The 21972-nt window shown below is 42.0% G+C and overlaps 1 protein-coding gene across 1 annotated transcript in view; it reads left to right on the plus strand.

The window, feature by feature from the left end:
• The first annotated feature begins 13439 nt into the window (after positions 1–13439).
• The window catches only part of sorcs1 (sortilin-related VPS10 domain containing receptor 1), a 126978-nt gene continuing 118445 nt past the window's right edge, over positions 13440–21972 (plus strand). Inside the window, exon 1 of the mRNA XM_030778928.1 lies at positions 13440–14219. Within this exon, the coding sequence (XP_030634788.1) occupies positions 13440–14219 (780 nt within the window). The remainder of the gene's footprint in view (positions 14220–21972) is intronic.

Consider the following 21972-nt stretch of genomic DNA (forward strand, 5'->3'; position numbering starts at 1 on the left):
CAATTAGCGTTACAGCTCCGTTTGTGCGGCGACTGGATCTCCATTGCTAGTCGCTGTTTTAAACTGATCGTGTTTCCATTTTACTGAGTCTGTTCACACATCACTCTCACAGAACTTCATTATGATTGAATATATTCTGTGCCATAGATGGCCAGATGAAATGATTCTTTTATGTTCAGAAACAGCCAGACAGGACGTGTATTTTGTAAACCGAATGATGTTTGAAGGGATCCGGTTCATTACCTGGGATTTGGCCGAAACCAAGGCCTCGCGTCCGCTCATTGATGGGAGATTTCACCGGCCGTCCTGAATAATTCACCACGGTCTTGGGATAATATCGAACGCGTTACATTATCTAACCAAATTTTCATAAATTTTAAATGTGAGGACACCCTGAGCTTCTCGACGAGACCTTTCATATCCGTCACGCACGTTTCCCTCACGCCTCGTTCTTTTTCCCGTGGGCTTTGGCTCATCCTCGTTTTCACAGACCTACCCCATACCTCACCGGTGTAGCACTAGTGAAATACCATACTTAGAAATCACAGTGTTGAACCCCCCCCGCCCTCCTCCCCCCACCATTTTTTTCTTTTACTTTGGAGTGTCCAATTAACCATAATCTCGTAAATCTGTCTCTTTCACGGGTGTCACCTTGGTCAAGGTGAGTTCGGCTATCGCACTCTTTCCTCTAACATGTGTGAAGTCAGTCATTTCATTTTTTATCTTTTTTTTTTTTTTTTTTAGAAAGTGCACAACATCGTCGAGTGATGGATCTTGTCAGCACCTCCCAGACTGTCAGTAACTAAACACCACGGGAAGTACCCTCGGGTACTCATCCAGTCATGTACCCCCCCCCTCACCCCAAGGCCCCCCCCCTCCCTTCTGGCCCAAACCACGGCTGGGGAAAACAATTCCCTTTGATCAAAAACAGTAGGGATCTAAAACTTTTTGAAATCAGTTCTCTCCCCTCTCCCCCGCCCAAAAAAAAAAAAGGCAAGACATGAAGGAAAAAAAAAACCCAAAAAACCGTACAGCTCTGAAATCTCATAAAGTACGAAAAACAAGGAACTGGTGTTCTCTGATTGCAGTTGGGGGGGGGATATCGAGCATTTATTTAGAGCGGGCTAAATTTTCCTGGATGAGAAACTTGGCTCGTTCCTGGATGATGAAGTACGGTCGTAATGTATTCCACCTGGGGAAAGGTAACGAGGGGAGAGAGAGAGAGGTTGGAGGCTCTAAAGCTGAAAAAGACTTCATTAAGAACTGAATTAAAGCCTGAATCGTCTGCTTTTCCTCTATTCCACTATTCCACACCCACTCCAACAATAGTTTACAAAAAAAAAAAAACCCCAAAAAACACAGGGCCGATGATCCCATGCATGTTGTGCGGTTTACCGCTGCTACGCCACAAAAAAACCCCGACGTAAGTCATCCGATCGAGCAGAAAACGACCGAGCGCGGGTGGGTGGGTGGGGGGAGAGGGGGTTTGAGGAACCAAAACAAGGTTAATTAAAACAGTCCTCGTACATAATATGCCAATGATGCTTCTTCTTTATGTATGGGTTTTTCCAGGCAGACTAGCGTGCGGTTAGGAGCTGAGACAAAAGGCATGGGGCGCACGCTGTTATCACAACCTCTCAGGGGTGGAAACACAGTACAATTTTTTATTTTTGGAGAAAAAAAAAAAAGAGAAAAAAGAAAAAGGCCTCTTAAATGCGTGCATTAATTACAGGATCGCATTTTGTTTAGCAAGGGCAGGGAACTTCCAATTACACTCGAGACAAGCTGAGTAACTTTAATCAGCTCTCAAACAGAGGTTAGCTCAGTTTATTATAGAATTTGGGTTGATTTCATTCAAAAGGCTTTTGGCCCAGCATCAAACAATCTGTTACTCACTTTATATTTAATCCAAATGGCCAAGGAAACAAACAAACAAACAAACAAACAAACAAACAAGCAAAAAAACCACAATCAATTGGCTAAAGACCAAAGAAGATACAGATATGTTAAAAGTTAAAAAAAACCCCAAAAAAACCCCATCAAAGCTAAGAGAAGATATTCAAGAGGTTCTTGGTTCTGCAACAGTAGAAATCTAAAGGTGGTCAAGGCTTCAATGTGTATTGTGTGAAGAAGGTATGAAAAAAAGTCAGTGTCTCTGTGATATTCCCATTTAAATTCTGGAGTAATACTGACAGAGCTTAAACGAGTATCCGAGAATACATTTTTTATGAGTTTGAAACAAAGCCGCGTGCAACACAGTGAACATGTTTTTGACTTTCTAGAATAGACTGTGTCATCCCACAGGCTTTACAATGATCACAGTTCGGAAATAATTGCTTTTGGATTCAAGCTTTACGTGGAATTCTTTCATCTTTAATATTTAATACCATTTTAAAACAGTTTGTAGTCCCCCCCCCCCCTCCCCCCCATCGCATTTCCAACATCTGGGACATGATTTGGTTTCGTTTAAGTGAGTTTTCTCTGACTGCTGATGGTCCACCGCTTGATTCTGAATTAGTATTCACACCAGATAGTTTGTGAAATGTTAGGAGGCCGAAACATCTGTGTCTCTGTCATCTGCCTTCATATAAATTCAGTAAGCTTTTCAAAATGTTTTCAAAATGTATCTCTAATGACTATACAGGAGATCAGCGCCATCTAAAACTCTCTGTCTGTCTCTCACACACACCCACCTGCCCACCCACACACACACACACACACACACACACACACACACACGCAAAATGTCTCTCCCTTTATGTGTGTGCATACGTGAGTTGTCCGGCATTTTTTACCTCCAGTGATATTTTGTATGAATTAATTAACGCAGCAGTTTTTTATGATAATAGAGAAGCCTGACATATTACGGCCGACGCGTTTCATTCAAACAGTGGCCCTAGGGCTGATGTATATCTCACTGGAAAGTCTTTGCGGTGAACCGTTTCAATCCGACATATGAGCCCCGGAAAGGCTTTATGAATCTCCATTCATCTCAATCTGGCTTTTTAAAAGTGCTATCCATACACACAGAGCACTCTGAATGCATTTTGATGCTGATGTGGAGGTATAAGACGGAAAAATTGAGGATAATTACTCATATTTCATGGTAACCACAAAACGTTCACATCTAGATGCAGAGGAGTCAGCGTCTTAGTGTACATCACGAGCTAGCAGAGAGAATAAGGGCGACAGAGAAGAGAGAAAAGAGAGAGAGAAAGAGAGAGCAATTTTATTTTCTGAGGAAACACAATTTCTGATGGAGTGCCAACCTTTCCTATGGTGGGCTACTTTGCATCCTGTCCCCATAAGATTTCATTTTCATGATCCATGTCTATTTATTTATTTATTATTTTTTTTGGACTCCTCAAAGTTATGGAGAACTGATTGTCTGAAATCTTTCATTTCACCGATGTGCCCTTCAGACGTACATCAGATCCATCATTGTCAGAAAGCAGTTCGTTTTTTTTAAAAAAATCTTTAGCAGAATACATAATCTTCTCATTGTCAAAACTATTAAAATTCTTCACCGTGATCCACAACTCATTTTACTGTTGTTCTTTTCATTCGGTCTTCATTTTAACCTCCTCCGTTTTTTTGTTTTTTTTTTCAAAACGATCTAAGTAATATTCAAGGACTTTGGAGTCCTTGAGGAATCAGTTCAAACATCAACTCATTCTCCATTAAAGGAAAGAAAAGAAAAAAGAAAAAAGAGAAGAATGAAGTGAAAGAGACGGAGGTTTGCCGTGAGTCTTTTTGAGTTCATTTTCAAATAGATCCGCCGACGGGCCGAGGGCCGCGTGAGTGACAAGCCTTCACGCCAGCGGGTTCAACATGTTTGACACGATCTTCCCAGGCATGATGTTGGCCCTATTGGTGAGAAAAGTCTTAACTTTTTTTGGTTGTTTGTTTGTTTGTTTGTTTTCACATTAGGACTTAGAAAAGAAGGGTTCATCTTAGCCGCCCAGTAAGTCAAAACTTACGGTGCTTTCATGGCACCACTGTTACACAAGTTCTGTAATTCACACTATGTACAGATACAGGTAAAAATATCAGCTGTGGTTTTAATAAGTCTGACTGACTGAAACTGGCTATATTTCCAATACAGGCCGGTTAATTAAAACCATGTGTGCTGCGTTTTATTGAAATTTGGAACATAACTCCTTCTGATATAAATAACCAAAAACTTTTGAGAGTCAAATGTTAGAGGATAAAAATATGTTTGTAGTGCATCTGTCATATGGTGCCGAGTGACATTTGAATATTACACAGTCGTATTCTGAAAAGGAGGAGTGAAATGCTCGTCCTCAGAACAACAGTCTTCTCCTTTTTTTAAAATTTTTTCCTTACCAAAACGATGTGATCGATTGACTGTTTGGCTCACGAAGACCTTCTCAGAAAGCCACAGACTGTGAACGTAACATCCTGCGGCAAAACGATGACTCTAACTAATCGACCCCCCCCCCCCCCTTCCCCCAACCCCCCCCCAAACCCCCCGGTGACTAAAGAGACGGTTGGATCATAAATATGCAAGGCTTATTCGGTTACTCAGCAAGTCATGAGTCTTGGAAACAGCCCAGACCTCAGGAGAAACAAACAGATGAGGCGTTGGGCCCAGGTGAAAACAGCTGGGCAGAGGCTCTCGGCTCTCGGTCTCCGGGAAGGGAATTTTCATCTCGAAAATGACAAGTGCAAAACAGAAATGGTTGGCCGAAACATTTTTGCAGCACAAATTTGACCAAGTTACTGACTTGGCTTAGGTATGAAAGTATTTTTAGTTTGAATGGTGACTGAGTTGGAATTGACCAGATTAGAGACATTTTTTTTTATATTCAGTCAAACAGTCTATCACAGTGTTTCCTGTTTAGCCTGTTCCTGGCTTGAAATCTTCACTATCTCTACAAATTTCACCTCTATTGTCAAACGGAGGTGAAAACAAAAGTCATTTTTCCTCAGACGATATCGTGCAACGGGTAAATGAACATTGTACCATCATTCACAAAAAGCTATGAAGTGAATCAACCAAGCTGAAGGTTTTTTTTTTTTTTATTACGCAAAACAAATTAGCATATACAACATCTAACCATAAACTTCATTATACTGTTTAGATAAACAGGCATTGTGGTGTACAAACCATACATGACAACTCAGTGTAGAAAGCGGTTGGGGGGGGGGGGGGGGGGGGGGGCGCTGACAAGGAAATGTAATTATGATATGAGTAAAAATCGTTCTCAATGGACTTCGTAACACAAACCTACAAATGGAATAAAATAATGAACACAGCAATTGCAATGAATAAATAAACAGATTTGGCTCCAATGAGGATGTATGTATTTATAGGACAATGATATTAACTTGAGTGTAAGTAATTAACACCAGCTTCTAGGGGGGGTTGTTCAATTTCTCTTGGTTATTACCGACCAACATGACAAGAATTTCAATACATTAATAAACACTGCAATAACAGACTCCGACACTTTGGAAGTGTACTGCCGCCAAGGTGCGGAACAAAACGAACGTTCCATTAATATTTGGAATTTTGAACTTTCTGAAAAAGAACCCTAAGCATAAACCATAAGTGGTTAGTTCATTATTCATATGTCAATTACCATGCTGTAAAAGAAAGCGTCATAACCACATATAACTGCCAAATTACTTCAGACATTTGATAATAACGACCAAGATGCATAATGCAGACTCTGCTGTAGTATCATGTCTTAAGAAACATTATGAATGCCGTGTGAAGTGTCATAAGCATTTATAATAATTAGGAGCAGAGTGCCATAATGAATGTTATTAGATTTCAGAGTGCGTAGAGTGACGCGGCTTTAAGGAGATGGAAAAACTTGACAAAACAACGAGTGAAACTTTTGTTAGAGGAAAGTTCATATAGGTTAAATGCAGTTCAGCTTCCCAACTTACTCTTTAAATTTATTTATTTATTCATTTATTTTCACTTTAAAATGGTCTCATTTGCAGACTTTGTCTCGGGTCAGAAGAGGGAAAAGCAGTGAAGCCGGTGAAAGCTAAAACCATCATTATTTTTCTTATTCTTATAATCACATGCAGGTACTGCTGCTCCAATTAAGAGAGAAGGTCGATTATGAAGATGGCGGTTCGCATTAAAACGCATGCAAATGAGGCAGACTATTTTAAGGGTCTGTCCTGTCAGAAATTTAAAACTGTAATGAAATGAAGCCTGAGATTTTTCCTTCTTTTTTTTCTTTCTTAAAAAAAACCAAAAAAAAAAAACCCCACACATAATCATTATTAATTTTGGTTAGGATACATTTCATTTTCATTTTGCCTCCATATCAAAATATCAAAAACAATAACCAAAGAACTAAACATTGAAGCTTGTACCTGAGGCACAAGGCAAAAAACAAAACAAAAACAAAAACAAAAACAAAAAACAAACAAACGAACAAAGACAAAAATACAAAAAGCTCATTTTTGTACCACAAAGAATATAACTAAAACTATGGCATATGCTTTTCCTAAATGAAGAACCGATATCAAAACCTTTTTCATATGAGGGGGATAAAGTCATGTGGTCGCTCCAAAAATGGAACATTGTAAAGTTACCCACCAAGCACCGTGGTAAACTAATAATCCTGGCATCCGATTTATCAAGACAGATGGTAAGCACCAAACTGTTCAGTGCTGTCCTACCTCTGGGATACATGGTTTGAGTCCCAGCTGTACCACACTTGCCAAATTGGGGTGGGCTGGGGGGGGGGCAAGGTGATGCAATTGGCCACGTTCCCTTGGGCAGGTGTGTCAGCCAGGGCCTCTCTCTACCTCCTACGGCTCAGAGACGGTCGCTTGGCGGTTTCGTGCGGTGGTTTCGGTCCGGGCCTTTTGTCGCAGGTAGAGTTAGGCGTGTAGCGCTCGTCGCTTCCAATCGTGTTACATTTCTTGGAAATTTGAAACGTGGAAAAAAAAAAGTTCTGATTGGCTTCTGAGACGCTGGAGGGAACGTGTGATGGTCTCACTGACCCTGCCTGCAAGAGAGGTAGACTTCTGTGATTGCAAGCAACTGATTATTCCACACTGTGAGAAAAAAAGTAATAATAATAATAATAATAATAATGATTAAGTTCGGCCTCATAAATGCTGAACTTCATAGCCTGCCCTTATATGATACATTAACGTCCTCACGTAAGGGAAGCTTTGCGGAGATGTGAACAAGCCCTCATACTGAGAGAACAGCGTTGATTCTTGCAGGTCAGAGCGGTTTGATTTTTTCATGCCGTGTCAAGAAGCTCAGGGTGTCCTTAAAAATTGCTAATGAAAATTTCGCGTCCTGGGACTTCGTGTGAGTTATTCTGCCGGAGAGGCCACCACTGAAATCCTTTAATAGAAAAGCAGAGGCTTTGGATATGGCCAGTAATAACTTCATTTCTTCAAAAATTTACTCAGCATAAGAGAACATGTTCTCTCTGGGCTATTCCGAGAGATGAAAAGGACAACATGGACGTTTCAGTCATCTGAATAAGCTTGGGCCGGACAACGAAGATTTGGCAGTAAGATATCAACACATAAACGCTGTAAAAATGACAAACAAGGCAGATATAATTAGAGGGCAACTCATAATTTAAGCCATTGTGGTGAAAAAAAACCCCTCTATGAGATAAATTGTAATTTTAAACTGACCTTCCATATTGTGCGTCCAGAGATGTTTTTTATGCAAGCCCAAAGGACCAGTGTGAGAAACTGTGATAGAAAACAGTTTTGTGAGGGAAATCGTGAGAGATTGAGAGATAGAGAGAGAGAGAGAGAGAGAGAGAGAGAGAGAGAGAAATTTCCAGAAACAAGCAAGTTGCACAGTTACCGTGGCGACCACGGCCCAATTAAATAACTCAAGATCCAACAAAAAGATTGTGTTATGAATGACAGTGACATTGACCTGTTGTTACACTTACAGTTCTAATCTACTAAGGTCATTTACATGGTCTTATTTTCAAGATTTAAATAAATGAGCTCGGTGTAGGAACTCTATAGGTTTTCAAAGAAACTCTCTTATTTTTTTTCTTTTTACGCTCACACGGGACAGGTACGCATCCCCCTCTGAAGGTCACCCGCTTTTGAAACATCCAGTAGCTTGGACTGAAAATGAGATTCATTAATAATTATCATTGTCTCTCTCTCTCTCTCTCTCTCTCTCTCTCTCTCTCTTTTTCCCCAGCTCTCGGTAATGTATGTCTCCAAATATTAATGTTTCCTCAGCCATAGGAGAGCTTTTAAAGCAGATGTCCGTTTCATCACTCAAAAGGATTACGCGTGATATTTCCGGCCCGTCACGCTGAACTTCATGAAAAAGAAAAAGAAAAAGAAAAAGAAAGAAAGGGAAGAAAAAAAAAACCCCACCTCATTTCGGATGAGATTAACGCAAAGCGCATTTGCACGGAGTGCAGATGTCAGTTCAAATGTCTCGTAGTTGTTTCAGGATCTGAGCCTCCGTCACCCCGTACCGGAGCGGCCCGGCAAGAGCCACACGATGACAACTGATAGGACTAGATTTCAATTGTCCCGCATAGTGGAATATAACACGCACGAATTCATGAAGTCCATTAAGGCAATCTTTCCTGTAGATTATGTCACCCCCCGAAGTGGGAGAGGAAGAGAGAGGGGAGAATTGGCTGGTTTTAGAATTTCTTTAGGGCTCTGTTTTCGTTCTGGGATGTTTATGTGCACATATCCTTGTTCAGAGAGAAGGAGATGGAGGAAGGCGACGTGAATGGTTGCGCTGTACAATGCGGCGATTCGTGTAATATTCAAGAGAAAGGAAAGTTCTAGAATCGCGGATACAGTTCATAGGGATTCAGAAACAGGAGGATCCTCCAGTGAAATGCAGTCTGTTCAAGACCACCAAACCCTGAAGAGCAGAGAAAATGAGATCAGATAAGATCGGTTAAAACTTCAAGTCAGGCGTAGCTGATGGAAAAGAAATATTTAACAAAACAAACAAACAAACATTTGAAACATTAACGTTGTCTTTATATGAAATCGTATGTTACAGATCACAGCAGTTAATGGCTGAAACAGATCTGAAGGATCAGCCTGTCTCTCTCTCTCTCTCTCTCTCTCTCTCTCTCTCTCTCTCTCTCTCCCTCTCTCTCTCTCTCTCCCTCTCTGTCTCTCTCTCTCTCTCTCTCTCTCTCTCACTAATTCAATTCCAAACAGTCTAAGTCTGCTGTGTTTCTCAAACCGCTGTGATCTGAATAAGGGCTCAGATCTGACAATGGGAATCGGGACACCATCAACGGCAGAGACCTTGCTACAGATATATCGGAGCGAAGGAGGTTGCGTCCCCGATGACATCATCACCGGACTTGCTTTTTTTTTCGGGGCAGCCTTTGAGCTGTCCTGTCAGAGGTCCCTGTCCTGTTCTGAAAAATCGCATTGATTGCGGCTGTGCTGTGCTATGCTGTGCCGAGGCTTCGTCGTTTACGCTGAGTGATATATGCAATCGTTTTGATTGCAACAATGAAGCAGCACACAGTGTGTGTGTGTGTGTGTGTATGTCCATGTTTGTGAGTGTATATGTTTGTGTGTGTGTGTGTGTGTGTGTGTGTGTGTGTGTGTTTCTGTCCATGTTTGTGAGTGTATATGTTCGTGTGTGTGTGCGTGTGTGTGTGTGCCTGCGTGTGCGTGTGTGTGTTTTTGAGAGTGCATGTGTATTCTCTCGGCTCCACTAATACAGATGGATTGGGGCACAATTACTGGCTGGTGAACAAGACAAACAGAAGAATATGTGAAGAATGAAAATAGCTGAACCCTGCATCTGAACTCGTCTCTGCAAACTGATTGGCTGTCACCCTGTGTCTGAACCTAGCCATAGAGGAATACCAACAAACTGTAACACAGGAGACATCTTTATTCATAAAGGGTCTCTTTTGCAGACAAAACCAGGGAAAAACCCAAGTAAAAGCATTCAGCGAGTATGTCTTTACAGGGCTGGCCACCTTTTTTGTCAGCTTTTTATAGATTCCGTTTTACTTTCTTTTCTCTTTGGCACTCTCCAAAGAACCCTATCTTGTTAAATGATTATTGGGTCTTTTTTGGGGGGAGTTCCTCCACCTGTTGTTGCTAACTAGCATTTGGTAGAGCCAACCCCCCCCCCCCACCCCCCCCCCACACACACACACGCATTCACGCCCTTTCAAAATTCTGTCCAGTTGCATCTCTGTAACTCTATTCACCTATTTCTCTCTGTGCCAGCATCCGTGGCTATTGGACTGAGATTCAGTAAGCTCAGTTTTCCTCAGTGAGTGCGTGTGAGTGTGTGTGTGTGTGTGTGTGTGCGTGCGTGTGTGTGTGTGTGTCCTGATCTGCCTGTATAGCCTTTATGATGCCTGTAACTGCTTTGATGACGGCCCCACGGTTTTTAGTGTTGCTGTGGGAACCTGACAGGCAGGATGGCTGCCTCTTTTCCGGCAGTTTCCACCGCCTGATTTAATAAGGCAAAACATGACGCGATACATGTCTGGAAAAGCAAACCTTTAGTAAAAGAAACTTTAGAAGAAACATCGTCCAGAGAGAGAGAGAGAGAGAGAGAGAGAGAGAGTGAGAGAGTGAGAGAGAGAGAAAGAGGTCTTGTTATGGGTTTGACAGGGTCACCTTGCTGTCTGATTATCAGAAATACTCTTGGTTGCCTTGGATTTGAGTGACCGGGTCTCTGTCGTTTTCATATTATCACAGAAGCGTCTCCATGAAACCTGGCTTCATATGACTTGCTTTTATTGGGATAACAGAGCTTTGAACTCTGACACCCTGACTTGCCTCAGGTCCAATAAATCTTCCCATCATAGGATCACAGACAATACTTACATCTTTAGGTCCAGTTTTAAAGACTTTACAACCACTTACGGGAACTCACATTCAGTGAAGATCAGCCACTCCTCCTTACCATCCAAAAATATTAGTTCATGCAATTAAGCAGTCAGTTAGTGGGCCTTTTCCTTTCCTACTATGTCATTTCAACCCCTCAAAGACTAAATGACACGTTATGTTTCTGGCAACTGGTTGGAATCAGTTCTGGTGTGTTGGTGGTTACACTGGGTTAAATAAAGGAATGAAATTCATAAAACCGATCCTGGACCTGCTGATTGGCAAAAGCAAACAGACTACTCCAGGTATTCAGTACAATGATGTGGAGAGTGCTTTGAATCTCAAGAGTATTTCTAGCCGGTGCTTTTGGGTTCCATGCATATCTGTAGGGTGCTTTAGAGAAAGCCTCTTTTTTTTGGTTGTGTGATTGCATTGGAATAGCATTGATTTCTCTTGAGATGATTTGAATGGATGTGTCAATGGTGGTATCTGAGATTAGAAGAAATGGCAAATTCTTTGCTTTCTCTGGAGAAAAAGGAGAGAGAGAGAAAGAAAGAGAGAGAGAGAGAGAGAGAGAGAGAGAGAGACGGCGTGATAAGTGTGTCCCCTGCTCAGGAGGCCTGTCTATCGCTGTACCATTAATCCAATACAATATATCTATTTAATACTGTGTGCCTCAGGTAGAAATGGTGTTAATCATTTTAAACACCCCTGGTATGACAAGCCGGGAGCCTTAACTCTTACAGGCATATAGAAGGGGACACACACACACGCACACACACATGGATGTGTGCGCACACACTCACGTACACACACACACACACACACACACACACGCGCACACACACACATGCACACACACATGGATGTGTGCGCACACACTCACGCACACACACACACACACACACGCACACACACATGGACGTGTGCGCACACACTCATGCACACACACACACGCACACACGCACGCACACACATAGATGCACGCGCTCACACACACACTCGTGCATGTATGCTTTGGTTTGTGCAAACACACATGCACAGGCACAGACACGCACAAGGGCATGCATGCATGAGGGTGCATGCACGCGCACGCGCACACACACACACACACACACACACACATGCAAACGCATACACACACATGCAGAACCGAAACATGTGCGCGCGTGCACACACACACACACACACATTCACACGCATGAAAGCACCCTGGATTCTCTTCCGGGGACTTTCAGAAATACTCTTGCATTATTAAAAACCGAATAAACTGGATGTGAAATTAAAAATGAAAATCTGTAATAAACTGATTTATCCAGTTTGAGCTCAGAGAGAGCAAAGATACATTGTGACAGACAACCTCGCACTTCTGACACATCACACATAAATTATTATATTTCCAATCGCATCTGAATCACAATCATAAAAATGCATACATTTCACCATCCTAAACATCTCATTAATGTACATGAGGTGGAAGGAGAGAGAGAGAGAGAGAGAGAGAGAGAAAGAGAGAGAGAGAGAACTACCATCATTTCATATGGTGTTACCATGGTGGGTTGTATTACTGTATGACAGTGTAGTAGTATGACAATATTACTGTATAATCCAATGTGGAGCATCTCTTTCAAGTGGAAATTTCTCTGTCTCTAGTGAACAAAGGGGAAAAAACACATTTCAACACTGAAACTGCATCTCCTCTTCTTAACTTCAATTCTCTCTCTCTCTCTCTCTCTCTCTCTCTCTGCATTACTAGTGTAATCAAATGTATTTTGCAAGCGTAAAACATCTCTCTGTGTGAAAAGATGCAAATGATTTGTTGTCTTGTCCAAAAAAAAACAAAACAAAAAAATAAATCAATGTTAAAGGATACTGACGAGGAAACGTCAAGGGTAGATGAAGTATATCATTCGAATCATTCAGGTAATCAAAGTAGGGGGCGGTTATACGGTTCTTTTGAAACAATTTAGTGCTGGAGTAGTTCACATCACTCCTTGATTTGGGGGAAAATACGTTTCGGTGTCATATTATTACTGTGCCGATATTTTGCTCAATGCCCCTTTCAGTTCTTAAATTATCGAGCTCATAAAATATATGAAATCTTGGCATGAATAAAATCACCCAAGCACTATCAATAACATCACTCGATTACGCTTTCTTTTCTATTTGTTAAACGTGTATTACATGGAAAATGAAGCACAGTTATATAGTCTAACATCTATCGAAAAACAGGAGGCAAAAAAATAAGACTGAAAATTGTGTCTGAGATATCTGTGATAAACAAATGGTTAACGTAAAAAGTCCTTATCACGAACTGATTTATGCAGAGTGAGGAGGGGGAAAAGAGCGGTGGAGAGAGAGAGAGAAAAAAAAATCTTCTCTCTGTACTCAGGCGGGCTCCTCCCCCCCTCCGAACGGAGCTTCATTTGATCAAATCCTTCAACTTGAAGCGCTTCGCCAGAGAGCACTTTTTTACGACTGAGAAACTAGACAGGCTACGCGACAACTTGTAAGGAGTTTCCGTGTCCATACATCAATAACAAACACGAAAAGGGGGAAAGGGCGAGCAAAAGGACCGTACCTTGGGCATCTGCATCCCGACAGCAACGATGGAGAAGGGGATTCGATTTTGCCCAATCTGGCTTCAAGCTTTATGGCTCTCTCTCTTGATATTTCTCTCTCTCGTTACGGTCACCAAAACAAAGATAACTTGCAGATCTTGTCAGCCTCCGGATAAGTGGCGTCCCCGGGAATTACTGCTAAAATTGAACACCCTTCAATCTGCAACAGGGTCCGGAGGCGAAGTTATCAAATATGGTGACGGGGCAGAGGGCTTTAATTCTGCGAATGGAGAAACTCGCCAGCTTGACTGCACGGCTCAATCAATCGGTTGCATCCCGGGCCAGGGTAGATACATCTACGCAAGGCGAAAACGGAATACGAATACGTTTCACTCAAAGGAGATATTCGGTGATGGAAACCTTAACCGCGAAAGAAAACCAACCGTAGATAATGGCAAAGTTTCCAGCCCCAAGTCTAATGATCGCGTTGTGGCAGGTGCTTTGGGCGCGCGCAGTGGCATAACTTCCATAGCCTTCAATAAAAACAATAAGCGCAGAATGCGTAGGAACACCCAGGCAAGCAACATACAAAAAAATGTCATAAAATATTTCGGTGAAGAGTCGCTAGATTTGGATGCCCAACTGGGAAACAGCACCTCACGGGCTACTCGGAGGGTCCCCCGGTCTGACTTAAGGTGGAACAAAGAGGACCGGAGAGCCACCAGTTCAAGGCAGGACGAACTGAAACTTACCAGCTCCACCTTCGCTTTGACTGGGGATTCCGCTCACAACCAAGCCATGGTGCACTGGTCTGGCCAAAACAGCAGCGTAAGTGAAACGTTGCCCTCTAATTATGACATCGATTAAAGTTCAAAAGTACACGTTACCTGAAATTTTGTGTGAGCTGAGAATCACTCTGTTTTGACTGTTTTACCTGACTCGGCGGTTGCGGTTGTGCGTGCGTGCGTGCGCGTTCGAGTTCGCGCGACTGAGTCTGTGTATGCGTGTGTGTGTGTGTGTGTGTGTGTGTGTGGTGCTTGCGTTCGTCCTGACTGCGAAGGTTTTGGGGGCTCAAGCTGAAAGCGCACGTGCGCCTTGATGGGAACAGACTGATTGTTGTGGAAGCTCTTAGCCTATCAGCCTCCTGAAAATGTCTGCAATGCTAAGGCGCCTCTGGCTGTGTCTGGTAATTTGTACGTGGTAATTGGTCATTTGTTATCTGATACTCGAAGTGGACAATGCATGTTTATGTCATATTCCGACAATTTCCCTCTAGTGAGTTGTTACACAGTGAGGTCTCGGTCGGGACAAAAATAACTTTTATACCCCCCCCCCCTTGCATATTACTGATGATTCAGGTCCTCATTTTAATTGTTCTTTTAATCCCTGTATTTTCCTCAGTTGTTCATTTAAAGAGGAGAATAATGCTAGTTTACTCTTCGATACAATAGCATTTCTCTGTTTGACAAGCAATACTCCATACCATTACCTTCCTTATACAATTTTTGTGTGTCTTGAGACACAAAAAAACTGACAGAAACAGTATGTGCATGTGTGTGTGTGTGTGCTTGTGTGTGTGTGTGTGTGTGTGAGAGAGAGATTATCAAAAGAAATCTCACCTGCGTCACCATTTAAACATGCGGGATTCAGAAACTATCACCAGGGTAATGATATGAAGAAATATTGGTCCCCCAGATAGTGCAGCTGGCATGACTTGCTTCTTGACTTCTTAATTTGTTTTAATTATTCATTCATTTCAATGTATCCATTTATCCACTTTCTCATCATTTTTTTTTTTTTGCCATTAGATTTTCTCCTAAGTAACTTTACGTTTTCGTCCGTTTTCTTTGACCCAGGACAGGAATGAAAAAAAAAAAAAAGATACAATAAATGACTTGTTTCTGAATCATTGACCTGATAGGTGGAGGAATGACTTTGAGGGGGAAAAAAAAAACAGGAAAAGTTGAGAACAAATCCATTGGCGAAAAAGTGAAAAAAAGAAAAAGAAAAGAAGAAGCAGAGAATAATAATGGTCTCAGCTGTTCCCCCATCAACAGAACTCAATCTTCGCCTGCATTGTGCACCAATCCCTGTTGCTATTATCATGTCCCTTCATTGAATTTCTCAATGCTTGCACTGTGCTCTGAAAAGAAAGAATTCAGTGGCTTATAGATCAATTTATTTTTGGTTTTCTATACCTGTGAGGAAAGAAAGAATATTTCACAATGAGGTAAAAGGGGAAGGTTGGGGGGGGGGGGGGGGGGGGGGTGCTGTCGGCGGTGGTGGGGGGCTGGTGTGAAAAAAAAATAGATGTTTCATTAAATATGTAGATGCTTTGTCATGTAAAAATAGACCCAAGATGAGTTTGCTCTGCATTTATTATAGAACTAAAGAAAGTGAAATAAATGTGTGTATGATAATCAGCCGACATGAGGCGTGTGAATGTTCCCACAGCGTGTCAGTGTATATATATGTGTGTGTGTGTGTGTGTGTTCGTGTGAGGTGTGAATGCTGCACATAGTTGTTTGTCTTTGTGCCTCAGCCAAAGACAAGTTTCCAAAAAAAAAAATAGACATGTTGGAACTGTTTTTGGATGTATACATGTTCAAATTGTGCGTGTGGCCAAGCTTTGAAGTTTGTCTCTAGACATGTTTATTTCTGTGACTATGCACTGTGTGCTATGTGCCTGTTTTAACTGGCTATGTATGAGTGGGTGGAACCATATGCATCAGACTACATATGGGTCATTTCAAAACCTTGATATGACAGAATAATGTGTGTATGTGTGTGTGTTTGTGTGTGTTTGTGTATATATGGATGTGTGTATATATGTCTTTGTTTGCAAATGGGAGTGTGTCGAGCGAACAGGCGTTTTGTCGTGAGAACGTGTTGCTGAATGCTCCATCTGTAAGTCGGGGGAGCATTTTGGCATCCACGCTGTGGTCACGTTGCTATTGTTTAAAATGCCTTTCCGCCTGGGCAGATGGACAGAGCGCTATCGAACACCCCCCCCCCCCCCCCCGCCCCCCCGAAAAACAAGGTCCGCCGAGAGACCATCTCACACAGTCAAAGGCTCACACGCTAGTGTGTGTCCCAGGCCAAATGCTCACCTGAACACACACTGTTCAAACAAACCGTTTCGCAAACCTCAGAAGAAGGAGAAAACGAGCTGTTTGCAACACGTTCCTTTGGTCATCCAGAATACAGATGAGAAATCTATGAGCAATCAGTGTGTGCGTTCTCATGTAGTCTGAAATATGCAGTGCCTATCATGCTTGTGTTACTGAACATTTGTTTCCAGAGGCTGTAATGAGCTACCGACATGCTGTAACCGTGTGGGGGCCCTTCTGTGATCTCAATCTTCATTTCCTTCAATAAGACACTGATGAGCTGAGTGATTCGGTGAAAGGCTGACACGATACACTGGAGCTTTTGTCTAAACAATGGCCTCTGTGACCTTGTGTGGAATATTGTTAAAAGAAAAAAGGGATACAGAATGTACTGCGGTGATTTTCAGACGAACAGAGATCTACTTTTACGGTGATGAAGCCATATCTAAATGAGATGTTTAGAGTGAGAAATGTAAGTGAAACTTCTTTATTTGTTGGGAACTGTGGACTGATCTTGGTTCTGTTAAATCTATATCAAGCTTTCATTGGTGCACACCTGCAATAGGTGGGAAAACAAGCGTTACTGGTTGTATCCGGAGCGATGAAACCATCGTCTTAGTTTAAACGCCGATAGAAATGCACATATCTTTGTCTTAACCATCCGTCGACAACACTAGCTATGACTAGGAACCTTTTTTGCACATCTACCACCAATGCCTGCCACGTTCATTTTCATGCAGTCTCGAAGCATCTTACAAACACAAAGACTTGTCACCAGAGACACAAGGGTGTCAGACGCATCCACGACAACAAGGGGAAGTCTCACACAGACAGAGGCAGGATGAAAAAAAAAAAAAAAAAATCAAACATCGCTGGCGCCAATTAACAAGGAGCCCATCGTACAAAGTTACTGCTAGCGTCGTGAGAGACGCGCTAGAGCCAGCTGCCAACGACTACAGTCTTAACTGTGCCGCCGTACGTGTTAAAGTCTATTTCTGGACCCTCAGAAACGTGTGAGGCATTGCTCCATAGGTAAAATCGTGGCTAGTTGCTCAGAACTAACCCACGGATATCTCTCTCCATTTCCTTAAACGAAACCGCAACCAATGAGTCTAAAAACTGAGCCATAGTAACGCTGTTTCTGAATTATGCATATCAAGGCAAAGTATGTTATTTGCTACAGTATGTGTAAGTGAATAGGCTTGTGTGTGTGTGTGTGTGTGTGTGTTTTCAGTGTAATGAACTGATTTTCAGTAAGACACTTCAGTAAGACCTTCTGACTATTTGCAAACACATACGTTTCAGTCTAGTTTAAGCGTAATCCAAGGTGGTAAGGAACATTAATGAGTATCTGTTATTCTCATGACAATATATTCACAGCGTAGTGCTCAGAGATAGACGTTAACTCTACCACACCATAGACATATTGAAGACAACATGTAATGCAACGATCATTGTGTTGGTATAAAGCACAGGATATAATACAGGTTCACTGAGCTGGTTTAATGGATTGGTATGGGTCAGCATATGTGACGTTTTCTAGAGAAAAACTTTTTTTTTTTATATCACAGATTATGTTTGGTGTACATCTATGGCTTCAATAAGAGGCTGGATGGGTTTGGTTCAGCGTCTGGAAAATAAACAAAGAAGGGAAAAACAATGAAAGAAATAGAACAAAAGAAAGAGAAGAAAGGTATCTAAGGCACTGGTGTCTACATTTATTGAACAAATGGCTGTTTTCTTTTTTTTTTTTTTTTTTTATAAAGCTTTTGGAGGAAAATAAAAATGAAGACAAAATATCTTTGACAAAGTGCTGAAGGAAAAAAAAAAACAAAAAACAAAAGAACGAACAGAGACAGACAAAAAGAAAAAGAAAAAGGAAATAGGGTAGAACCCTGAACCTGAACATTTTTTGTTTTTGTTTTTCTTCCTGGATTTGGATTAATTTTTATGCGTTGCCCTGTGAGAATAGGACTATTTCTTAGACTGTGGAAATGAACAATGCCCCTTAGAACACATACGTTTCCCATAACACAGAATGCCTCTCTGTGCAAATAGAGCATTTTCACTGCTTCTCAAATGGGATTGTCCTGAACTTGAACTCGTGGGCCCCCCTTTACTAAACAGTCCCTTGGCCAAGCAACCGTGGGTTACCCGGTAGCACCGAAAGTTATCAAGCCGAAAACGACACTAGGAGCTGGTGGACCAGCAGAGGTTCAGGATATCAGTGGGTCGATAACTTGTTCACACCGCGGTGATTAGCCTGTCGCACAATTTGGTTAAGTCTTATCTCTGAATTATTTCTTATTTCTATGAATACATACAAACGTGTAACGTGTCATCGTCGAAGTCTGTCACCGTGAAACAGAAGAGAAGACTGAAAACAAATCCAAACTGCTTCTAATGAGAAAGTCAATCTGTGTATCAGTCTAAAACCATGGGTGTGGTTTTTTTTTTTTGGGGGGGGGGGGGGAGGGGGGGAGGCAGATTGCTTTCTGTGACAATGCGGCAGTGTAAGATGGAGAGTAACAGCTGTCTGGGTCTCAGTGGCATTCCTGAATCATCGTATCAGGGGTTAGGCGCTGGGCCCGGTTTCTCTCGCTAAGATAATTACGGCCCACAGGGCCTGCTGGGTCTGAGACTGATCTTCCCTTCACCGGGACACGCTACACCGCTCTGTATTTATCTATCCATCCATCCAAGGCGGGGCGACCGTCTGCCGACTTTTGGAAACGCTTACCTGGCCCACGTGTCTTCTCCTGGTGCTATCCTCCGCTTAAATAATCTCAGATTAATATCGAGGAAATTAAAAGCTACACCCAACGGCACAAGTTGGATCTCCATAAAGGGGTAGATGAGGGCTCATAATCCAGAACATAGAAAAAAAAAAAAAATTGTAATTTAGAGCTAATGATAGCTGAGGATCAAACCCAGGTGGCTTCTCCTAATTTGGTTTAGCATGCTGTCTTACTAAGTCCCTGACGTCTTTGCTCAGATTGATGAATTTTCTCGTCACACTTCTGTCCTACGCCGTCGGGGAGGGGGGCGGGGGGGGGGGGGGGGGGGTTGAAGTTTTTGGATCAAGTTCATGTCTCGATGCCAAGCTGGTACATTCCTTGTAACAATGCAGAGCGTTTAATAGTGCAAGTGTTTAAATTTGACTGATTTGATTTGGTTTGATTTGATTTGACTTTTTTTTTTTCCTTCTTAATTTGATTGATGGTACGCGGGTACGCATTTCACTAAACGGGATTTCTCAGCTGGATAACAAAACAGTATTTGTCAGTAAGCTGGACACCAAAAACAAGATTTCTCAGTTGGCTCAGTTAGCTTAACTCTGCTAAGTCAAAACTGTTCACTGTCTGGGTGTCAACGGGGGAACTGCTGAGACATATTCCTATTGGACAGCTTTAACGTTTGGCTAAAGTCATGTGACTAACTGAGACATGGAATGCCGCCATGTCCTTGTTTTTTATCATGCTCATACCACTCCCCAACACAGGCTATGAAGTGCCACTTTTGAAAGCAAAGGTCAGTTTGCTGCCCTGTTTGAAAACGATTTGGGAGAACGGAGGAGCGGAATGAATCCAGAGGAAAGGTCATAAGTCTGTGTCAGAGCCGCTGGGTATGCATAAAAACAGAAAATTCTGTAAATCAAAACACGCGTTTTGTAGTTTGTCCCTTAGAAGACCCATTATAATAATAACTGATTGAAGAGTGCGCACAAACTTTCGTGTAATGTATTTTTCCTAGGGCCAGCTCGTTAAATATTTTACGTGAAGGTCGCAATCGAAAAAATCACTCTCACGCTGGTTTTTTTTTAACACGAACAAGGTTTCTGTCAAGGCTGAAGCGGGGGGGGGGGGTGAGGGGCAAATTACAGAGGAAGCTAAAATATGATTTGTGCATCTATGTGAGACGACAGAACACTGTCTCTTCTGTGTTTTGAGCCTGCTGTGAGTTGGCGTAGTCGGTAACGCAGAAGGACAGTCGGCACTGCAGTGGAGTAGCTGGCCTCTGCTGCCTGTTTCTGTTGAATGGCTCCATTATGAGTCAGCCTCTCTCTGGATGAGATGGGTAGTCTCTGAAATGTGTGTGTGTGTGTTTGTCTGTGATTGAGAAAATTGCGGAGTAGGAGGGGTGAAAACTGGCAGGTCAGGACATTATCAGTCATTTTGGCCATATCCCCTTGATTCACGACTGAAGGAGAAAGAGAAAGAGAAGGATCTCAGGGCTACTGTCATTATGATACACAGAGTGTCTTTGTGCAGGGTTTTTTTTTTTATATGTGAATCTTTTAGGAGTTGTATTGAATTTGTGTATACTAAGTTTGTTTAAAATGTAGTTGTTACAATCAATTCAAATCTATACAGGTAACGCATTCCTTATATGAACAATCCAAACATCAGAAACATGCTGTGTAAAATTGCTAAGCTAAAATGATGCACGCGCGTGTGTGTGTGTGTGTGTGCATTTTCTTCAGTACTCTGGTGTGTTGAAGAGTACCCTATCACGGGCTGGAAGAAACAAAGGAGTGGGAAAAAAAGAAAAAGAAAAGGATTCAGCTTTCCAAGGTTGGGTGGGTCAGACGAAGGACACGCCTTTTTGTTTGAACGTTGATAAGATTGTTCCGTTTACTCCAGTGGAATTCTGTTGTTTGGTTAATTGCATTTCTTGAAAAAAAAAAAAAAATAGTGATATCTTGATCAGTTAGAAGCTGGAGTTTTTTTTTTTTATATTGTACCTGAATCACAAAGGCAGGTATTCTGAAGAAACGAAAAGGAGTTTTTGAATTCAGTGGATGATAACAACGCTGATAATCTCTGTGAGCTATTCAGACACAGCCCTGGAATTTAGATTTAGAAATAGTGTTATGCCGTGATGCGTGTGCTGTTAAAAATTTTGTCTCAAGTGCAAAGTGTGTGTGTGTGTGTGTGTGTCATTGCAGGGTGCATAAGGAATACCATAACAAATGTGTCGATTTCAGGTGAAAAATATGAAAATATGAAAATATGAATTTTTCTTACTGTCTCATTTAGACACTCATGACATATGTGCTTGTGACACTCTACAGAGTGAGAGAGACATAACAGCCAAATGTATAACGAGCCTTCTTGCATCACCACAAAAAAATCATTTAATCGCGATTTTTAGTGCCGTCCCTTTTATTTCAGGTAGAAATTCGTATTATATATTCAAAGTGGGGAAGTGAATTTGAGCTAGACTTTGAGATCAAAGGATTACCAGTTCAGGAGCTGGAATAGACTCTTTCATTTTTTGGACACGGTTACTCCCAGTGCCTGGTAAATGATTTGTGGCTCGGCCAGAGGCGCGCGCGCGCGAAAAAGAGGGGCCCCGGAAATTTTTCCCCACATCTAAAGGCGACACAAATTCCGAAAACCGGAGCCTGCTGAGAGCGTATGTGTGAACTGCTCCACTCAGAAGGTTCCGGCGAGCGCAGACTCAGACGA

Source organism: Chanos chanos, chromosome 7 (assembly GCF_902362185.1).
Source record: "Chanos chanos chromosome 7, fChaCha1.1, whole genome shotgun sequence".
Taxonomy (NCBI): Eukaryota; Metazoa; Chordata; class Actinopteri; order Gonorynchiformes; family Chanidae; genus Chanos; species Chanos chanos.